At 41.4% G+C, this 15,736-nt stretch overlaps 1 protein-coding gene across 2 annotated transcripts in view; it reads right to left on the minus strand.

Moving 5' to 3' along the window:
- cuedc1b (CUE domain containing 1b) overlaps positions 1 to 15,736 on the minus strand; it is a 51,530-nt gene that overhangs the window by 5,681 nt on the left and 30,113 nt on the right. For both annotated transcript variants that reach the window (XM_020619064.1, XM_020619063.1), the window contains exons 8-10: positions 11,699 to 11,792; positions 11,179 to 11,237; positions 3,358 to 3,427 (exon numbers count right to left, since the gene is read on the minus strand). In XM_020619064.1, coding sequence (XP_020474720.1) covers positions 3,358 to 3,427; positions 11,179 to 11,237; positions 11,699 to 11,792 — 223 coding nt within the window. The remainder of the gene's footprint in view (positions 1 to 3,357; positions 3,428 to 11,178; positions 11,238 to 11,698; positions 11,793 to 15,736) is intronic.

Below are 15,736 nucleotides of genomic sequence, written 5' to 3' on the forward strand. Positions count from 1 at the left end.
CCCGCTCCCTCTCACCCTCCTGCACAAGCTCAGGCTCCTTCCCCACCAGTGAGGTGACATTCCATGTCCCCAGGGCAAGTCTCCGTGTCCAGAGATCGGGTTGTCGGGGCCCCTGCCTTCGACTGCTGCCCAATCCACTGTGCACCAGCCCCTTACGGATCCTCCTGCAGGTGGTGGGCCCACGGGAGGACGTCCCCACGTCGCTCGTTCGGGCTGAGCCCGGCTGGGCCCCGTGAGGGGAGGCCCGGCCACCAGGCGCTTGCATTCGAGCCCCAACCCCGGGCCTGGCTACAGGGGGGGGCCCCGGCTGCGCCATGCCGGGCGACGTCACGGTCCTTGATTTTAATCTATTCATAAAGGGCTTTTGAACCACTCTTAGTCTGACCCGTCACCCAGGACCTGTTTGCTTTGGGAGACCCTACCAGGGACATATAGCCCTCGACAACATAGCTCCTAGGATCACTCGGGTACTCAAACCCCTCCACCACAATAAGGTGGCGGTTCAAGGAGGGGAACACAGTTTCAATGACAACTAAAGTTGCAACCTTTGTAATAATATTAATGACTGTGGCCTGCCTGAGGGACTTAAGAACTCAGACATGCACTGCTTTGACTTCATGACCAAGTGGTATCCTTCCCTGACAGAGGACACAGTGGAGAGCTGATCATATCAGTATCGCTTGCTGATCAACAGACCCAGAACTGTTGTTTTGTGACTGATTTGTTACACTGATCAAGAACAGATTTAAGACAAGCTTGCTGTTCATGTCAAATGATGTTAGAAACGTGAATTTCTCAGCTGACTAAAGTCATTACATTATAAAGTGCTGCTACACTTAGGCTACAAATCCTTCCCTTCTAACCCAGCAAGATTAAAATGAGTTCAGGAACCATCAAAACCAGGCCATAATTTTCATAATTTGAAGAGCAAGGACATCTGGCCTTTAATTCCATACATTATCGGAGGGCATAAAAGCCACTTGAGTGGGCACTAAGGCAGAGACAAATGACATGTATATGTACATACAGTAACTTGCAAATAAAACTGATTCAGCTCAAAGCTAAGATAATAGCTCTACAGCGATGGTTTCATTTGAAATAACACTGGCTTGGTTTGTTGCCGGGACAATATAAAAATACAAAGTTACAACAAAAACACTATAATGAAGAGGAAAAACAAGGAATGTGCACAAAAGAACAGAAAGTTAATGGCACAAGGTATGGACAAAAGACAAAAGTTTGTGACGTGAGCCCATGGAGGAGGTGTCTCCTGGATAGTATTGGTCTCAGATTTCTCTGTTAGGGATGAGGGAAAATGAGGGTTTTTAAATATAAATTTAATTACTCAGTGTTTTACATTATACACTCATTTTACCATGCTCCATTTATAAATCAAGATATAAGAATAATAAAGTGAACAATCATATAGATTGTGATAATATAAAATATTATACAACATCTGTAAAGTCAAAAATCTCTAATCATATAAGATGATTTTCTTAACATTTACTCATCAATGCCTCTTGGCTTAAATATTGCAGTTTAAAGTCTTACAAAAGAACAAAATCTAATTGAATAATTATAAAAATCATGGTTAAAAGTAATTTATACCATGAGATGACAGTTTTAATGCTCTATTTGAACAAACAGGGGGCTCCAACTCCACCATACACTTTGCTGGGAGGGTTTTGTTAAGTCTGGTTTTTCATATCTCAGCTAATAATAGACCAAGTGCAATCAGTTACACTGAACATTTTGAAATCCATCATTGGTCATTACTAAATAAGTTGCAAAAGATTTAACTTAGTTTATATGGATTTTGGAATCTGTATCCAAAACAAGTGTTTTCTATGAGAGGGAAGATGAGCCCTTGCTTGGTCTGTTCTGTGTCAGAGCTGACATGAGTTGTAAAAATGCCTTCTTTGGTGGGTTTAGGGTTTCTCTAGTGTTGTGTTCCACTACTGGAACCTAACGAGTGGTATACACCATACTTCCCTGAATCACTGCCGAGCATAGCCTCCAGGGTTGATGCGGACTATTGTGCTTGGTTTTTCCACTGTATTTTCTCTCTGTCGGTCTCTATTTAGAGGAGGAGAGGTTGCACCCTTCTCACACACACAGTTAGCTGTGTGTTTACACACCATGCTTGTAATGCTAGTGCTTGAGGTGCGAATTCCCTGCGACTGCTCTGCGTGTTCGCACACCCTTCCCCCTCGTGTTCCTATTACTCAATTTTAGTTCTACTCCTGTGGGTTCGCGAAATTTAGCTCCCAGAACACATCTCCAAAGTGGGCGGAGTGTAGTGGAAACAAACAGAACCTGTGATGAGCATTATTCAGCAAAATATGCTTCAGTAGGCAGTAGGTTCCTAAATTCTTCTATCTGTCCAGACCATTTTTGGAATTCTCTGTGGAATATATCAGATTTGGCTTTTTTTCTTCAGGTTTTTGTGTTCCATTCATTCATTCATTTTCTACCATTTAGTCCCTGAACAGGGTCACCGGGCGGGGGGGGGGGGATACTCGACGCCGGCGTAGTGCTGCAAACTCCACACAGAAAGGTCCCGGGGGGACCCAGAATAATAAAGTGAACAATCATATAGATTGTGATAATATAAAATATTATACAACATCTGTAAAGTCAAAAATCTCTAATCATATAAGATGATTTTCTTAACATTTACTCATCAATGCCTCTTGGCTTAAATATTGCAGTTTAAAGTCTTACAAAAGAACAAAATCTAATTGAATAATTATAAAAATCATGGTTAAAAGTAATTTATACCATGAGATGACAGTTTTAATGCTTTATTTGAACAAACAGGGGGCTCCAACTCCACCATACACTTTGCTGGGAGGGTTTTGTTAAGTCTGGTTTTTCATATCTCAGCTAATAATAGACCAAGTGCAATCAGTTACACTGAACATTTTGAAATCCATCATTGGTCATTACTAAATAAGTTGCAAAAGATTTAACTTAGTTCATATGGATTTTGGAATCTGTATCCAAAACAAGTGTTTTCCCAGGGGCCCGAACCTGGAACCTTCTCGCTGTGGGGCTAACCACTGCGCCAGCGTGCTGCCCTGTGTTGTTCCAATGCAAACAAAAGAAATAAACATGAGAATACCAAAGAATTTATGATTGCAACAATTTCCTCGGAGAAGCGGTGTGTTCTCATACAGAAATGCAGGAGTTCCAATATTTTTGGCCATGACTGTATGTATGAGTGTTTGGCGTTGTGTTTGCATAGCATCTTAAATGTTGCCATCATGTGATTTCTGTACGCTAACTGCAACAAGATCTTTTGAACAGGACTCATTTGAAGCCCATCTTGGAAGTAAATGAGGAGTATCTTACCATGATATTAGTTCATTGCTTTGTTTATTCTCTTCCTGAGTATTTGTTCTTCTGGGCTGACCATCTTCCTCTAGGCATAGACAAAAAACATATGAACAAAGTTACATATGCATCTCCAATAAATAAATCATGTTTTTTTTTATCAGCCCAAATCTCAGAACCTTCACATTAATCAAGCGTTAAGGTTATGTTCCACCAGACAACAGATATGTATAAAAACAAACAAAGATTGCTTCTTCATTCATTTTTAGAGTCGAGTAGAGTAGGTACTTCATTGATCCCACAGTGGGGAAATTTCTGTGTTACAGCAGAAATAGAGAACAACCAACATAACACTATAAGAACAGACACATAAGAACAGAATGTCATAAAAACACGGAAAAGAACACGAGGACACAGCTGCTGTAACACAATTAACACAAAGCAAGTGTGGTCACAAGTACAATAAACCACACCTGACCACAACCAGCTGTGGCCATGCGTGTGGTCAAAGGTGAAAAAAACAAAAGTCTTAATAGTAAATCTTGGATTAAGAACAACTACACATCACACCCTAATTTATTAATTTCCTTCTATTACGCACTTAGGTCTTTGGTATTTCTCAAACTGTTCTGGTGTCAAAGGTGATAAAAAGCACTGTTTTACAACCCCAAACCAGAAAAATTTGGGACAGTATGTAAAATCAAAATTAAAACGGAAAATAGTTGTGTGGAAATCATCTGTGTCCTGTATTACACTGAAAACAAACACAGCAGCACATTATTTGATGTGATGCCTCATCAATTTTATTCTTTGTTCAAAATAAAACACTTCAATTCTGATGCTGCAACACATTCCAAAAAAGTTGGGACACTAAAGAATTTACCATAGTGTGAGTTTCCATTCATCTTCACAACACTTAAAAGACATTTAGGGACCGAGGACACCAAGTGATTGTGTGTCAGGTATAATGTTGTCACATTCTTTCTGCAAACAAGTCTTAAGGTGTGCAACAGTCCTGAGTCTTTGTTGATGCAATTTGCATATGAAAATGCACCACACATTCTCTACTGGAGACAGGTCAGGACTGCAGGCAGGCCAGTCCAGCACTCACTCGCTTTTCCTCCATAGCCAGGCCTTGCTAATGTGCAGTACAAGTTTTGCATTGTCTTTTTGAAATATGCATGGGTGTTCCTGTGTCGTCTTGAAGGCAGCATATGTTGCTCCAAAATCTCTATGTATTTTTCAGCATTAATGGAGCTGTCACAGACATGTAAGTTACCTTTGCCAAGGGCACTGACACAACCCCAGACCATGACAGACCCTGGCATTTCGACTTGTTGCTGATAACAGTCAGAATGGTCCTTTTTGTCTTTGTTCCAGAGCACATGGTGTCCATTCCTTCCAGAAAAGACCTGAATTACTGATTCCTTTGGCCACAATACATGCTTCCCCTGTGTGATGGTCCATCCCAGATGCCTCGAAGCCCAGAGCAGTCAACTGTGCTTCACCAGGGACATCCTGTCTCAAAGTGATGCTGAAAAACTGGTCCATGCATTTGTTACTTCCAGGCTGGACTACTGTAACTCTTTACTATCAGGATGTCCCAATAATTCCCTACAATGCCTCCAATTAATCCAAAATGCTGCAGCCAGAATACTGCCAGGAACTAGCAAGAGCGATCATATCTCTCCCATATTAGCTTCTCTCCACTGGCTCCCTGTAAAATTCAGAATAGAATTTAAAATCCTTCTCCTAACATACAAAGCCCTTAATGACAAGGTTCCATTGTATCTTAAAAACCTCATATCACCTTATGATCCCAAAAGAACACTTCGCTCTCAGAGTGCAGGTTTACTTGTGGTTCCTAGAGTCCACAGAAGTAGAATGGGAAGCAGAGCCTTTAGCTATCAAGCTCCTCTCCTATGGAACTAACTCCCAGTCTCAGTTCAGGACTATATGTACTGTATATATGTGTGTGTATATACTGCATATACAGTGCCTTGCGAAAGTATTCGGCCCCCTTGAACTTTGCGACCTTTTGCCACATTTCAGGCTTCAAACATAAAGATATAAAACTGTAATTTTTTGTGAAGAATCAACAACAAGTGGGACACAATCATGAAGTGGAACGAAATTTATTGGATATTTCAAACTTTTTTAACAAATAAAAAACTGAAAAACTGGGCGTGCAAAATTATTCAGCCCCCTTAAGTTAATACTTTGTAGCGCCACCTTTTGCTCCGATTACAGCTGTAAGTCGCTTGGGGTATGTCTCTATCAGTTTTGCACATCAAGAGACTTAAATTTTGCCCATTCCTCCTTGCAAAACAGCTCAAGCTCAGTGAGGTTGGATGGAGAGCATTTGTGAACAGCAGTTTTCAGTTCTGTCCACAGATTCTCGATTGGATTCAGGTCTAGACTTTGACTTGGCCATTCTAACACCTGGATATGTTTATTTGTGAACCATTCCAATGTAGATTTTGCTTTATGTTTTGGATCATTGTCTTGTTGGAAGACAAATCTCCATCCCAGTCTCAGGTCTTTTGCAGACTCCATCAGGTTGCCTTCCAGAATGGTCCTGTATTTGGCTCCATCCATCTTCCCATCAATTTTAACCACCTTCCCTGTCCCTGCTGAAGAAAAGCAGGCCCAAACCATGATGCTGCCACCACCATGTTTGACAGTGGGGATGGTGTGTTCAGGGCGATGAGCTGTGTTGCTTTTACGCCAAACATAACGTTTTGCATTGTTGCCAAAAAGTTCGATTTTGGTTTCATCTGACCAGAGCACCTTCTTCCACATGTTTGGTGCGTCTCCCAGGTGGCTTGTGGCAAACTTTAAACGACACTTTTTATGGATATCTTTAAGAAATGGCTTTCTTCTTGCCACTCTTCCATAAAGGCCAGATTTGTGCAGTATACGACTGATTGTTGTCCTATGGACAGAGTCTCCCACCTCAGCTGTAGATCGCTGCAGTTCATCCAGAGTGATCATGGGCCTCTTGGCTGCATCTCTGATCAGTCTTCTCCTTGTATGAGCTGAAAGTTTAGAGGGACGGCCAGGTCTTGGTAGATTTGCAGTGGTCTGATACTCCTTCCATTTCAATATTATCGCTTGCACAGTGCTCCTTGGGATGTTTAAAGCTTGGGAAATCTTTTTGTATCCAAATCCGGCTTTAAACTTCTCCACAACAGTATCTCGGACCTGCCTGGTGTGTTCCTTGTTCTTCATGATGCTCTCTGCGCTTTAAACAGACCAAAAAATTACAGTTTTATATCTTTATGTTTGAAGCCTGAAATGTGGCAAAAGGTCGCAAAGTTCAAGGGGGCCGAATACTTTCATAAGGCACTGTATGTATGCCGTGGATACTGTATAGTACTGTATAATATTAACTAGTGCTGTCAAGTGATTAAAACATTTAATTTAAAAGCATGATTGTCCATTGTTAACTCACAATTAACCACAAACTAATCTCACTTTATGTTCTGGGGTGGGCAAACTACGGCCCGCGGGCCACATCCGGCCCGTTGGTCCTTTTAATCCGGCCCGCCAAAGATACAGGATTGCCCAAATCAAATCATATCATAATTATGACTGCATTCATTTGACCTTGTCCTGTAATGCCTGGCGTTCCACCAGGTGGCACGGTGATACATTGACTTGATTTGAACGCAAGAACGGACGGCTACTGCTCAGAGGCTGGCAGCTAGTTTGCAGGCTCAGCAAAACACCTTAATCCAACAAACTGCCATCCAAGAATCAAGCATGAAGGCAGGTTATTTGCTGGCATTCAAATTAGCAAAGACCAGCAAGCCTTTCTCCGAAGGGGAGTTTCTCAAAGAGTGCATGGTAGAAACAGCAAGTACCTTGTGTCCTGAGAGCAAGAACAAATTTGAAAAAATTAAATTGTCATGCAGGACAGTGACTTGCCGTGTTGAGCTAATTGATGAAGACTTAGCTAGCAAGCTAAACAAAAAAGCAGAGTCATTTACATTATATTCCTTGGCACTGGACGAAAGTAATGACATAAAGGACACCGCTCAGCTTTTAATTTTTATCAGAGGGATTAATGACAATTTTGAGATAATGGAGGAGTTTTTGGCCATGGAATCCCTAAAGGGGAAAATGCGGGGAGAGGACTTGTATGACAGTGTCAGTGGTCATCGAGAGGCACAAGCTACCTTGGAGTACGCTTGCCAACATTAACACATCGCCAAATCTGACTGGAAAAATGTTAGGCTGCTTGAAAGAATCCAGGAGAGGGTGAAAGAGGACAACCCTAAGCAGAAGGTAATTTTCCTACACTGTATAATCCACCAGGAAGCACTGTGTAAATCTGTATTGCAGCTTGACCACATAGTGAAGACAGTTGTAAAGCTCGTTAACTTTATTCGAGCAAGGGGACTTCAGCATCGTTAGTTTATTAAGTTTCTTGAAGAAACTGACGCTGATCACTAGGACTTGCTTTATCACTCTAATGTCCACTGGTTAAGTTTGGGGAAAGTATGTCAACAAGTGTGGGAGCTCAAACAGGAGCTTAGCTCATTTTTGGAGCTACCTGAGAAAGCTGATGATTTTCCTGAGCTGAGTGACACAGATCGGCTTTGTGATTTAGCTTTTGCTGGGGACATACTGATACATATGAATGAGTTGAACGTGAAGCTACAAGGGAAAGATCAGTTTGTGCACGAAATGTTCACAAACGTCAGAGCCTTCAAAACCAAGCTAGCTTTATTCTCAAAGCAAATGTCAAATAAGTCATTCGCTCATTTCCCCACACTGGCTATGGTGAAAGAGGCCCCTCGACATGTGAAAAATTAAAAGAAATCACTGGACAACCTGCATGGAGAATTCTGCCATCGGCTCTCCGAATTTGGAAAAATTGACAAGTCACTTCAACTGGTGTCATATCCCTTCACACAAAACCCTGAAACGGCGCCACAGGAGTTGCAGTTGGAACTGATTGATCTCCAATGTGACGCCGTCTTAAAGGAGAAGTTCAGCTCTCTTAAACTGGATGAGTTTTATGCTTCATTAAGTGCAGCCAAATTTCCAAACATCCAGAAGATGGCACATTTTAACTTCACTACATTTTAGAAGCAAATATTGTACTTTTTTACTCTAGTACATTTATTTTGTAACTTTAGTTACTAGTTACTTCTCATAACCAGATTAATAGAAAAAATACAGTATAAGACCTCAGTGATCTATGGTGAAATTCACAAGCTACTCAGCAGTATTTCAAATTAAATTCTTATAAACTAGCTCCTTCTTTGCCAGCTGCAGCATTAAATGCAATGTACACATTAATGCATCAGTAATTATAATACAATATAAAGGAATGTGAAATGTGTCATTCTGCAATAATGAGTACTTTTAGTAATTTATGTTTTGATACTAATACTTTCGTACTTTTACTTAACATTTTTTAATGCAGTACTTGTAACAGGGTGTTTTTACACTGCTGTATTGCTGCTTTTATGTAAGTGAAGGATCTGACTACTTGTTCCATCACTGGTTCTAAATGCACCTTAAAGGGATCCCAAGGTAACTGTGATTACCATACTCCAGTGAGCGCAACCGTGTTTGTCTATCCCAACGCCTCCTCCACTGTAGCTTTCTCGTCTTCATACAAGTTGTGTATCTTGGTTACAGTGGTGCCTCTCAAAAAAAACCTCATATAAGGATAAGGATAATCACCTCTATTGGCCAAGTATGTTACCGTCCCTGGTAGGCTGGTGGTTAATGTGCAACACTCTCGCCGTGGCGCCCCGGGTTCGAATCCCGGTTGCGTCAGGAAGGGCATCCGGTGTAAAACACGTGCCAAATGTCAACATGCGAGTCGTCAGTGTGATGATTTGCTGTGGCGACCTCTAAACGGGAAAAGCCGAAAGTGACTTTCTATTGGCCAAGTATGTTACACACAAGGAATTTATTTCTGGTACAGAACCGATGGCAGCCATCTGCGGCGCCACCTCAACCGATGGCTCTAACCATCAGGGGAAACCTTCTGGTTGGGAGACGACTGCTCTACCCACCACACCACTGTCTCCTCCCCAATTTGACTGCAATGTGAATTATTTCAAGCAGACCCTGGTTCTCCACAATGTTAATCAGCCTGCAAGATGTAGCCACCCATTTAGATATCACTGTAGAAAGTTTGTTGCTTGTATAATTGTCCAGGCATCTCCATTGCAAACTGTCTCGCATGGTCTGCCTTTGGCGTGGAGGAAAGCTTTCTGCATCAGCTGTGTGCTTGGCTAGTCTGTTGTATTTGAGACTCAACAGACTCCGTTGTTAACTCGATTCACATCGACAAGAAATGCAAATAACTTTGATCTTGTTAAGAGAACCATCTGGCAGGGCTTAGAAGCTGAACTTACCATTCAAAAGACCTTTTCTTTATCCATTTCTGCTAATTTCAGTTGCTGCATTGCTTCCTGATTTCACAAACTACAGGGCAGGCCCAGGATCAAAATCACATAATATGCGTGCGTTAGTTGCATGTCAAAAAACGTTGTGGCATTAAAAGAAACTTGCATTAACTCATTATTACTGCATTAACTTTTACAGCCCTAATTATAACCCTAGTAGCACAGTGAAGGAGGGTAGAAAGGTACTCAGCATATTATATCTTCTGATATTTCAATGCACCATAATGAGTAGTGAGGCTGAACAGGGATATGACTGACAGACATCTTAGTAACTGCAAGCAAACGGGGGCCTGAGCCGCCCTGTTGCACAGAGAATATTATTTAACTGTATGAGTGGTTTCTAGTCAACAGGATCACCTTTGTTTGTACCCATGCAATGGTGCCTCTGAAAGGATTGAGAATTAATGAAATTATTGACACGCATTCTATGATAGGTTTGGTGGCCTCCCTCCCTGTACCTTTCCACAGGTATCCCTGGCTCTGCAGCTCCACATTTCTGATGAGCAGTCACTAGCCACATCAACCTGCCCATTGTTTCTGTTTGTTGTTGTGTTTGTTGTATCCTCATGCTTTTCTTTTCTCTCTCCTCTATCCACTCACCCCACCAGGTTTAGGCAGAAAGCCACCCTCCAAGAGCCTGGGTCTGTCAGTTAAAGAGAGTTGGTTGTTGGGTTTTCCCTATACTAGTCTAAGGTCTAGACCTTATTATGTAAAGTGTCCAGAGACGATTGTTGTTGTGAATTGGAGCTATACAAATTAATTTAATTGAAAAAATTGAATTCATGCATTGTAAAGCAGTGATGGTAAAGCAGTTAGATAGAGTACATATAGGTTTTTGCTAACTGTTACTTTGACATCAAAAATTAATTTTATCTACTAAGGTGAGGTAGTAAGCCAAAGTAGCCAACAACAGTACAACTACTTGCACTTCCCATGCTTAGCTCTCAAATTCAACATTATGCAAGTGGGTCTGGTGCTTGTAAGAATGACACAGATGTATGTACACAGAAGACGATATAATTAAAATAAGACTACACTCTACATAGGAGGAGCAAGGCAAATCTACAGCAAATGACTTGCCAAATCACATTTCATGACATAAGACACAAAAAAACCCACATAGGATTATCTCACTTCACAGAGTTTTTAGGCACAGCTGCAATGCTTCTCAGGTAAGCAACTGCGCTTATTTTACTTTTCATTTTGTGAATTAAACTTGAGATGTAGCTCAGTGATTAGTTCTGTCTCCTCTGAATGGATGGATAAAAAAAATGTACTGGAGGGGTGTTAGGCTACAAAGCAACATCTGAACCTTGAAGGTAGACCGGTTAGGAACCACTGATCTATGGCATAGCAAGACAAAACAAAAATGATTTACACTGAGTGGGTGACATGCATTTCTTACCATTGATGTTTCCCTCTACATCGTCAAGAAGATTAGCTGTAGAGTTGGCTGACCCCAATCTGGAAAGAAGCTTAGTTGAGAACAACACAGACTCATTGAAGTAGACAAACACATCACTGTTATGGTTGATCATGTATGTGAGCACCAGCAACCTCAACAACAATGGTATTGATAGAGTACTGAAGTGTTCTAAATAGATGATCTAAGTCATTAAAGGTGTAAATGCATCCTCAAGGGTCATGATTCTGCTTTTCTCTATATGGATTTCAGTTTCTGCACAAGCAGTGAAAAAACAAATACTGTAGCACTAAGACAAAACAATATGCATGTCCCTGATCACTGCACTCATTGAGGACAAGATATTAAATTGTGTTAATGCTGAATTACTTGACATTAATGAATTAAAGAATTTCTGCATTTTAAATTGCACATGATCATGGTAAATAAAACAGATTTTGCGACTACTACTACCTTACAACAACAAAAAAGGATAATGTGACCATGGTGAACCAAAGGATACAAATGGTGCTTCAGGAACGTCCTCCTTTTTGACCTTCTCCGCTTTGTCCTTTCTGAGAATGTCCTGGCAATTTCAAATAGTTTCTTTCTCGTTGCTGAAGGTGAGAAAATATCCTAGGTCATTAACTATACTAAACAAGGACATTAAAGTAGGGGTGTAAGGATAAATAGATTAAGGGTGCTTCATTCACTACAGGACAATCAAGTCACTGTAAAATTTCCTTGGTTTGGTATACGCAAACAATTGCTGTCAGAATAGTCTGTTCATGGTTAAGTACTGATGGAAATTCTAGAGCATGAGTTTTATCCATAAAGTTTTGGTACCACAGCAATTATCTGTCAGCTATAAAATGCCAGTATGGTGAGCCCCAACTACATCCATGGGTGTACTTTGCATGAGGTGAAGGCCTCGCTTTCATAAATCTTTTTTTTTATTTTTTTATTTACAAAAGACTGAAAAATGCCTAAAAGCAACCAGTGGTATGATGAACAACCAACCAATTGAAAAACCCAGAGTTAAAGTTTTAAAAGCTGCTGAGCAAAAAAATAACAAACCCTAAGCTTTAAGAAGACAAAAGTGGATCAGATATAAGGCATAAGTAGGAACAACATGGAAACAGGGATTCTGACACACTACATGTCTATGCGCAGCAGCCATCTTTTTCTGTTTGCAGGTGCAGGTGACCAGAGAAATACAGGAGATAAAAACGAGTTTGCAGTTTACCCAGCGAGAAGTGGATGTGATTAAAGCTGCCATGGGTGAACAGAAAATACAAACCAAGGAGACGAGGAATGACGTCTACAAAACCTGTGAGAGTTTAATAGCTATAACGGATAAAATGGAATATTTGGAAGCACAGTCCAAGCGAAAAAACGTGATCTTTGAGGGAATCAAGGAGACAGCTGGAGAAAGTTGGATGGAAGCGGAATGTAAAGTGAAGGAGATTCTAAAGAATAAACTGCAAATTCATCAAGAAATTGAGATGGAGCGGGCTCACAGAGTCGGGAAACCTTCTGATCGTGGTCCGAGGGCGGTGATGGTAAAGTTGATGAAAGAGAAAGATAAGGCACACATATTGCAACAAGCAAAGAAGCTTAAAGGATCTAATATTTATATAAATGAAGATTACACCGAGTCTGTGAGGAGGGGAAGAAAGGGGGCCATGAGTGAGGATGCATTGAGAGCAGTAGTCATTTATGAGCTATCACATCCCTTTATCAGAAACTAGTAGGTGATTGGATGTTTAAGGTGAAGGATCAAAAGAAAGGTCTCTTGTCTGAATACGCACATTTTCTCAGTTCCAATTTACTCCCATGTTCTTTTTGCACATCTTACTTGGGGCGGCACAGTGGAGCAGTGGTTAGCACTGTGGTCTCACAGCACCCTAGGTGTGTGTGTGTGGTTGTCAGCCTTGTGATGGACTGGTGACCTGTCCAGGGTGTACCCCGCCTCTCAGGTTTACAGCGGACACTTTTACAGACCGAGACGACGTCTTCTACAGCTGAAACATGGATACGTTTAAGGGAATTGGAATTTACCCCATTTTCTTATATCCCATAAGAGCAGATAATTGGTTTTAAACACACAATATTCATCAGATTTTGTTTTAGGTTTTAGATTTACTTCTGAGATCAATTCTCAAGCACAACAAAGATAAATCCTTCTCTGATGCATCTGAATTAGCCTAGGAATGTTACTATTACATTAGTACTGTTGGACATATAACGGGCTTTGCTCTTCTAGGGCGGCTTTCCAGAACATCTGGAACCTGACTGCGGTGATTTGCCAAACCGTTGCCTTAAATATTACTGTTTGTTGAAGCATTATCACCAACTTTAATTTGAATTTAGCAACCTGGTCCAAAACAAGAACAAATTGAGAGCAATAGAATGTCCACATATTTTGGGCCATTTAGTGTATCAATAAAATGTCCAGTTTAATGTCTCAAGTCACTTGTGCTTAATAAAGATAGTTTACAGCTTTTATTACCGTCTCATTGTGGCACAACACAAACCAAGTTGTTACCAGCAAATTAACAGTTTGACCTCTTGGATCTCAGGGACGCTCTTGTTAGATGACAACCTGGCTGAGGCTAACCATCCCTACAGTGACGACGACGATGTGCTGAACGAGGCAGAGGTGAACGGGAACTGGACGCCCCAGGAAAAAGCGCTCCATGAGGCGCGGCTCAAAGCCAAAGCCAAGCGCCGCCTGCGCAAGTCCTCATCCCGCAACTCAGCCAGTGAGTCCCTTTCTGAGTCGGGAGAGGTGGCAGGAAGTGACCCACACAGCCCAAAGGGCAAAGTCAACACCAATGACCGCAAATCCAGAACGGGCAAGGGCAGGGGCCTTCCAAAAAAAGGTACAGTTTGCAGACACAGGTTTAAAGGCAGAGTAACACATTTTATACGGCACGAAAGAAACTTTAGTTTTGTAATTCAGAGGAGCGTTGAAGACGTAGGCTTCCTTTAGGTTACAGCTTCAACTGCCAGAGTGGGAAGGAAAACGGCTCGGATCATGAAACGCTGAGAAACTCTTGGTATCTGTTTTGTACATATGCACCGTATGTTGATAATGGCAACAGTTTGGTTGAAAACGTGTGTTTAATGACCCGTTTTAAATCAGTCCACAAGTTTTATTAATAAGCTAACCTTTTGGTCTGCAGGCGGGGCAGGTGGTAAAGGAGTCTGGGGGGCTGCTGGGATGGTTTATGAAGATGAAGAGCCTGATGCACGGGACCCCAACTATGATGAATCTTCCCAGGTGAGTGAGCATGGCGACCTGCGTCTCTTTTTCTGATGCTTGTGGTTCAGGGTGGAAATTATTTATTTGCTGATTTAACCCCACCCCACCCCACTACTCCTTTTAATCTTTTAAATTTTTTCTTCCCCTATTTATTCATCTACTACATCTTCATATGCACAAACCAAATGTAAAACCTGTTGTCTCTTTTATAAATGTCTGTCGTCTTCATTGTTGTCTTCTGTCCTGCAGTGTGCTGTTTTGTGTTGTGTAAAATTCCAAGATAACACAGTCATAAAAATTATGTTTAACTATCACACGAGACAAAGAAAAGCCGTGTCCTCACATTTGAGAATGGATGTTGTTTTTCTCCCTTAAAAATTACTTGCATTTATTATCAGAAAAGTTTGAGACGAGTTTGTCAATCACCAGACCTCATCATTTATTGTTTCTACATTAAAGAGAGTTTCTTTTTTGATGCAGTGAAAATCTTTGAGTCAGAATATCACCATTACTTGAGCATCAGCAGTCTGTTCTCACACACAAACCCCTGTTGCTTCTTTTTCCAGCGATGAATACGCATCGTCAGAACAGGTTAGTTTATCACTGTTGTTGCTGGTCAGGCCCGTTGAGCGGAGCAGCGTTTTGCCCACTGATCAAAGCTCGGCGTCCTATTGGATCTCGCCTTTTGTGTCTCTTGTCAAACAAATGTGCTGATATCGAAGGGCTGCTGCTGGGATGCACTGAATATAAAAGATGCTTTGCTCTGTGAATCAGATATGCAAACCATTAACCCATGTTTTTCATTTATTTGGACAGCTGAGAGAGGAGAGTGACAAACAACATCGTTCAAAGGTTTGTGAGCTACAAACCTACATTTAAACTCTCAGTAAATAAGATGTCACACACTCAGCTCCAGGGTTAGGGTCATGGGTAAATATTTGAAATGAGCTAAAGCAGGAAAATGGCCTTACATAACCCTGAAGCTGTAAAATAAGGATTTCAGTTCACCCAGAAAGAGACTGGCTGGGTGAGTGCTGTTGATTTTCTCTGCTATGTGTCAGCAGGCTGAAAGCCATTGACTTTTCTTGAGTCACAGTTTTAAAGCCCCTCCTTGAACCGCCACCTTATTGTGGTGGAGGGGTTTGAGTACCCGAGTGATCCTAGGAGCTATGTTGTCGGGGGCTATATGTCCCTGGTAGGGTCTCCCAAGGCAAACAGGTCCTGGGTGACAGGTCAGACTAAGAGCAGTTCAAAAGCCCTTTATGAATAGATTAAAATCAAGGACCGTGACGT

Source organism: Monopterus albus, unplaced genomic scaffold (assembly GCF_001952655.1).
Source record: "Monopterus albus unplaced genomic scaffold, M_albus_1.0 scaffold214.1, whole genome shotgun sequence".
In the NCBI taxonomy this organism is placed as follows: domain Eukaryota; kingdom Metazoa; phylum Chordata; class Actinopteri; order Synbranchiformes; family Synbranchidae; genus Monopterus; species Monopterus albus.